The sequence below is a fragment of the Eufriesea mexicana genome, unplaced genomic scaffold, assembly GCF_001483705.2.
Source record: "Eufriesea mexicana isolate 0111107269 unplaced genomic scaffold, ASM148370v2 scaffold474474847, whole genome shotgun sequence".
In the NCBI taxonomy this organism is placed as follows: Eukaryota; Metazoa; Arthropoda; class Insecta; order Hymenoptera; family Apidae; genus Eufriesea; species Eufriesea mexicana.
Window position 1 is genome coordinate 161206 of NW_016907894.1, and position 7013 is coordinate 168218.

General features: G+C 35.2%; 1 protein-coding gene across 1 annotated transcript; it reads left to right on the forward strand.

Moving 5' to 3' along the window:
- Positions 1-3598: 3598 nt before the first annotated feature.
- Positions 3599-4792, forward strand: LOC108555046 (protein YIPF6-like). The gene is made up of 4 exons (XM_017910530.1): positions 3599-3732; positions 4332-4405; positions 4511-4553; positions 4633-4792. The coding sequence occupies exons 1-4, from the start codon at positions 3599-3601 to the stop codon at positions 4790-4792; spliced, it is 411 nt and encodes a 136-aa protein (XP_017766019.1).
- The last annotated feature ends 2221 nt before the right edge of the window (positions 4793-7013 follow it).

Below are 7013 nucleotides of genomic sequence, written 5' to 3' on the forward strand. Positions count from 1 at the left end.
GGATAGTCCCTGAACCAATGAAACTTCTAGTGTCAACGCGAGGGCCCTGCTGGGCGGTTGCCGGCCAAGACAGACACTTCGCATCCCAGCCACACGGGGTAGAACTTAATCATCCCTGTGGTCTAACCGTAGATGGTACTAGTCCGTCAGCCAGCATGTGCCCGAGCCCAAGTCGCGTACGACTTAGGCAGCGGACCGCCCCGTCGAGGTCAGAAGACGCACTGATCCGAGGGGGTCTCCCTGGAACCCGATGCATGACGAGATTGACAGTGACTGGAAATGAGTGTCGGAGACGAGTCGTGAGGATGACTTATGAAACATGTACTTATCGAGTACACGAGAGCACGTCGCGTAGGCTAGTCGGTACTTAGGAAAAATCACGATTATCGCGAGAACAATTATGTTCTATTTGGTAAACGAGAGGGGAATTTGTATATATCGCTCCAAGTTAGGTAGCTTACCTTTGTATCGATAGCGCGCACATGATACTTAGTCTAGAGATCTATCTTATAACTGCTTACAACTACTTAGGTCTAAACGCACGCATTCCGCGTCGTCCAACGATGTCTTGAATAACCTGAAAGCTGCAAACAAACGGATTAGTAACACATTAGTAAAACATAATAAATGCGAAACATATATAATTCACAAAGATGAATCAAATGGAATGAACAACCCCACGATGAGATATATACATCCCAACGATGAGACATAAACAAACAACGACGATACATTCGAATATTATACGAAATATTCGAATGTTTAAATAGAAATAAATGGAAACCGAAAAAGAAAATCTGGAAAGAGAAAAATAATTAAAACCTGAAAAAGAAATATTAAATTATTTAAGAAGTGGGGTGTGGATGAAGTGGACCACCCCAACCTCTTATGGAACATAAACAACCCAGCGATGAGACATAAATAACCCTACGATGAGATATGAACAACCCAACGATGAGACATTCGAATATTATACGAAATATTCGAATGTTAAATAAGAATAAATAGAAATCAAAAAAAATCTGAAAAAATAAAAAATTATTAAAATCTGAAAAAAAAATAAAATAATTAGCAACTGAAAACAAAAATAAATTATTAATACCTGAAAATAAAAAAACAATTAGTAAATGGGGTGGGGTGAGAATAGGGTGGCTAGCCCCAACCTCACTTCGGATCCCCACCCCTCGCGCACACGGAAAAATTTAGATATTACACTCGCGAGGTTGAACTGACAAATGAGTTGTGCTCCGTCGCGTCGCCCTTTATATAGCCTTCGATCGGCCGAGCCCCCCACTCCAATCGAAAATTTTCGAACTTCTCCGATTTCATTAATTATTCATTTTCCGCTCTCATAGGCAATAATTTATTAATTTTTTCACTTCTACTATAAATATACGTTGCGAACAATTTGTTAATAACAATATTAAATTGTTATTAACAATAGATGTAATAATTTATAAACTTTTTGCAAATTCTAAATATATTTTAACATAAATACGTTCTAAGTTTAAGTAATAGCCAATAATTTATTAATTTTTTCACTTTTATTATAAATTTACATCGTGGACAATTTGTTATTAACAATATTAATTTGTTGCAAACGATTAATACAATATTTTATAAACTTTGTTTATGCTTTTAGAACATAAATTTCCGTGCTTTTATATTATTTGCGTTTTATTAGAAAATATATATTATATGCATTTATATTATTTTTATGCTTTAATATTTAACAATGAACTTCCTAACATTCTTACTTTTTACGTAATACTTCATTTTATCGAAAAATCTTTTTTATCGAAGAAAGTTAAAATTTGCTGGACAGTGTAATTGGCGACTACTTGTGAGTTGCTAGTACTGTGCGTTCGAGGAAAGAAGGCATGTTTACGTGTTCACGGCTGATTAACTCCGTTGACACTTCCATGATCACAGCTACTGACTGCTTATTTGCCAAAAACGGTGAAAATGAAAACGGCGACCAATGATCTTCGTTATTTTCGCTATTTTCGGCCAACAGCGGTCACTGGGCTTACAAAGTGTTAGTCAAATGTGAGGTTATAAACACGCTGTGCTTCCTTCTGCTGAACGCACAGTACTTATAGATAACATTTCATGGAATATTTGACTAATGCTTGTTTTTAGAACATTTGTAAGATAGTGACATAACCTAGATGTAGGATGCTGATACTTATAAAATAGTCCTCAGATAGCAATACTTTGTGAAATTCGATGTTCATAACTATTTGTTAAATGCCGATACTTATACTAGTAGACTGCTTGCTAGATAATAATACTTGTCGCCTATTTGTCAGATACTAATGCTTACAGAGTATTTGTGAGGTGCTAATACTTATAGGTGACTTGTAAGATACTGATACTTGAAGATTGTTTGTTTATCAGCTTGTAGACTAATTGTCAGATACTATTGTAATACTTATATGTACATTACCTTTTCGGTGCTAATACTTGTAAAATACGTGAGATACCAGTGCTTACACATTATTATCAGGTTAGTAATTCTTGCAGGTTATTTATAAAATATTAACACTTCTAGACTACTTGTTAGATGTCAGAGCTTATAGAGTACTTATGGTATATTTGTAGGTTATGTATGAGATACTAATACTTAAAAACTAGTTATAAATACTGCTTATGAAATGAGACTTAGAGAATACTTGTGAGGTGCTAATACGTATAAAACTTATGAGGTTTTAATATTTGTAAAGCACTTATCATATGTTAGTATTCGATAAGATACTTATCAGATACTAATGCGTATAGAGTTCTTGTGGGGTGTTCATTTATATAGGCTATTTGTAGACTACTTAATTACCAATATTTACAAAACTACTAATGCATGTAGACTATATACATACTAATCTTTAAGGGCAACGTATGAGATTCTATATTCCGTTCAACGAGAATTGGCGGGAAATATAAACAGCTACACGTGACCTGCACGTGATCAGAACAGGACCGAAACGTAATATCCAGATCCCTACAGATTGGGGAGAAAGCTAATTTTCCAAACCAAAATTATTCATCCTCGATATTAATGTGATACGATTAATTAAATATTTTTAATATTATTATATAGCAATGTAAGTAAGGAGGTAAGTGAAAGTACAAGTTAAAGTATGAAGAACTATATTTCTACATTTAATTTATCTATCTATTATACAGGGTTCCCCAGAGATAGTAATACAACTGGGATGGGGGTTAACTAATCGAAAAAAAAAGTAAAATTTTTAGATTAATTTAAAATTAAATTTAAAAATTAAATTTTAATGAGTCAGTATTGTAATCCAATTGCGAAAAATTTTGTTCAACAACTTGAACGAGTTATTCTATACAGTGTGCGTCATGTGAGAGCCCTTCTCAGGGGCCGCTACAAGACGCCCCTGAGTAGGAAGTTCCATTAGCCACCGCGCCGATCACGTGACCTTTCTGTTTATATTTCTTGCCAATTCTCGTTGCACGGAGTATAGTACTCCCAGAAAAGTTGTCAGATGTTAACCCGTTGCACTCGGCGACTTTTTCGTTACAGAAAAATAGTAATTCATAGTCTTTCTGCCATAAAGTCGACGATATTTTCAAAATGGTGCTTTTACAGAGTACTCGTGACATATTCCTATCCACCACTGATTTGAACAGTGAATGCGAACTTAGAATCTGGGATGTAAAAGTAGGAGAAGTGGGGTGTAAAATGGCCTTCTCCCGAAATAAAATTAAGTTAGTTGGAGGGATGTCTCGTTGGTTAATTGAACCTATGGTAGACGATCGCGTTTTTGACGCGATTCATGTTAATTTATCGCTTAATCTCGCTGTCTGAGACGCTCGTAAAGCCTCCTGCGAGACAAAGGATCCCTAACTGGATTCGTTATCAGACGTTGGTAACAACCACCGAGTCGATGAATTAATCAGACCCTTTGTAACGTTGTCCGGTGTCTACGTGGTGACTATCCAGGTGACTACGTTGTTTTAGTCAATTTATTATCATACTGATTGATTTTTCCGCGTTTATTCCTCATCTTATTTCGTTTCTATATTATCTTATGATATATATATATAATTACATAATAATTATAATATTCTTACGTTTTATATAATTACGTAATAATTATAACATTCACGTAATTTATATAATAATAATTGTATAATTAGTATACGTCAAAAATTAATTCAGAAATTTGTAAATTATAAATTATAAAATTACATACAAATATGTAAAATGTATGCCATAAAATTCTATATTTATATAGAATATAATTTTATTATATTTTTGTGAATTTATGTTTTTATTATTTATTACTATTTATATTATCACTCAGGGATGTTCGAGCAGTGGGCAAAAAGTTCTATCATGTTCTGTATCCCAAGGAGAAAGAAAGCTTATTAAAGGAATGTGAGTTACTAAAAATATCTTACAAATTATTATAAATTATAATTTGTGAAATAATTTTATGTAAATTATTAATTGATTTTTGTCAACAAATATTTTTCATTGCAGGGGATCTTTGGGGACCACTAGTATTATGTACATTCATGGCAATGTATGTTCAATTATTTTCTAATGTTCCAAATGTCTTATACTTTATAATTGCGTTCATTACTTTTTGGTTATTATTCTAGGATATTACAAGGTTCTTCTGATACAGCAAATAATTTTAATGATGGGGGACCAGAATTTGCAGAGGTTTTTGTAATTGTATGGATTGGATCTATGGTTGTTACTCTGAAATTTCATTTTCTACATACATTTATGCAATGTATATTCCATTTGAATATATAAATACTAATATTTGTAAACTCTATTGAAGTGAAGGATTAAACGAGGTAGAGGGCGACACTAGTACCCGCGACTGTGAGTTCACTAAATGTAAACGTTGAGGTTATGTCGATGTCAGCATTACGTCTTTCGATCTTTTAACTCGTCCTAATTACTCTGCACTGTTGCCAACCCAAACCTAGTTATCTACAATCCTAACCTAATAAAAATAACTCCCAATAGGTTACACTGTTACTAGCCAATAATTTCTCCTAAATAACGAATATTTAAAAAAACTGAAAACAGGAAATATGTTATACTCTTCCAGGAGGAACATCCCAACGGACATCGATTTTTTATATTTACGATATTTTCCCCCGCATAAAGTTGACCTTCAATATTTTTAAATAGAATGTGCAATATCCTTTTCTGTCATACGAAAACAAGTTAAAAAATATTCATCCACATACTGTACATACTACTATAGTATGTTTGTACTATACGTACATACCTTCAGCTCATACAAGAACATAAATGAAATAAAATTGAAAAGTCACAAAAATTATCTCATCTAGTTTATAACTAGATTATATATAACTAGATTATATGTACTAGCTTAATACTACAAATCAAAATCAATCGTTCAAAATTTTTTATTTTTGTAATTTTTAAAGATACGTAGATTTTTTTGGCAAAGTGAATCTTGCATACTTTTCAATTTTAATGGTGTCCCTTTGATTACTATTTTCTGCGTGTATTATATAAATAGACACTCATTAGAAGTCGATGATTCTAGTCTTAAGGGGGGGTATTCATGTAATCTGGTGAATAAAAATCGGTTTCTTTGGGATTTTTTTCTAAGGAAACCATAATACATTTTGGTACACAGTTTTCACACTCAGATTTACTTATATTTAAAGAACATTTCCAATATTTTTTTAAATGAAATTAGCGAAAATTGTGGAAATTGTATAGCCTTACGTAAAGTATGTTTTTAAAAACGGGTTCGAGTGACTGACACGATTTCGGATCATCTGGTTATCTGAAACGAAAAAACTAAACAGCATATTAATTAGTATAAACATGCCTATAGCATGAACCACCAAAACAACAAAATTTCGAAAATTATAAAAATAGCGGTACTTCGAAATTGAAATATCGATATTCCTCGTGCTTTTCGTCCTTTGGGTGGTAAACAAAAATAGAAAGGAACATCAGATTTTGAAATTCTTAGTTCACGAGATAAAGGTATATCTGGTGAAGATCTCTTCCAAATTTCGAGTCAATCGGTCAACTAAAACGCGAGATATGCCATCAGACAGTCAAAGAAATATGGTTTCGAGAAAAACGCGTTTGAAGTTTCTGTTACCCGTTGTACAATGGCTGCACGCCGTACTTCAAACATCTATAACTTCGTTAATTTTGCGAATTCGAACAAATCCTTTTATACGGGCAATTTCGAAAGCATACACTTCGAGAAAATGTGAAAAAAAAAAATCGATTTTTTAAAGCCGGATTACAAGAATACCCCCTTAATTCCCCTTTGCGACCTATTTTCACCCAACCCACGTCTCTCTGGTCCGCGAAAATTCCTCAAATTACCTGCTTCCTTTACCTCGAACGCATTCTTAATTTTCCCCCTTCTGCCCCCCTCTCGACCCCTGCCGATGCCCTGCGCATTCAGTGCGTTCGCTCGAGTCCCGTATACACCCCTGGCCTTTGACGCTCGGGGCGCATTCGATTTCCCTTTCGGCCCTTTTCACCGTGCCACCCTTTTGCCCTCCGTTGGCTATTTTATCTTTCATTCGCCGGCTTTTCTTTTTGTCTTTCAATCCGACGCGCAATCGGCCACTTTTCTCCTTCAATCTAGCCCACGATAAAAGCCCACTTTTGATCTCGGTTTGCCCCTTTCTCATGCTAGTTACCCCTTTCGTTTCCGCGTGTTTCCCTTCCCTCGCTTTCTTCCCCGTTTCTCGGCCGTTCCACTTTCGTCTTTCACCGTTTTTCACCACCCCGCCGCCCCCCCCCCCTTTCCCTTTTTCTCGCCACGTCGTTTCAACCACGTCCCCTTTTCTCTGCCCGACCCACCATCACGATGTCCTGATTCTGCCTTTTACCCGGGATCCTTGTCGGAAGCCAGTTAACACCTTCCCCACCCCCTGCCACCCCCTCCTGTCTTCGATGAATATCTTTTTTTTTTCCTTTCTTGGTTTCTTTCTTTTTGGGCAGGGGGGGGGGGGGGGGA

Bases quoted from the DNA above. Each gene is read 5' to 3' on its own strand.
- LOC108555046 (XM_017910530.1), top strand. From the start codon at position 3,599: ATGGTGCTTTTACAGAGTACTCGTGACATATTCCTATCCACCACTGAT. The intron at 3,733-4,331 runs GTTAGTTGGAGG...ATTATCACTCAG, and splicing joins TTCTCCCGAAATAAAATTAA to GGATGTTCGAGCAGTGGGCA. The intron at 4,406-4,510 runs GTGAGTTACTAA...TTTTCATTGCAG, and splicing joins AGAAAGCTTATTAAAGGAAT to GGGATCTTTGGGGACCACTA.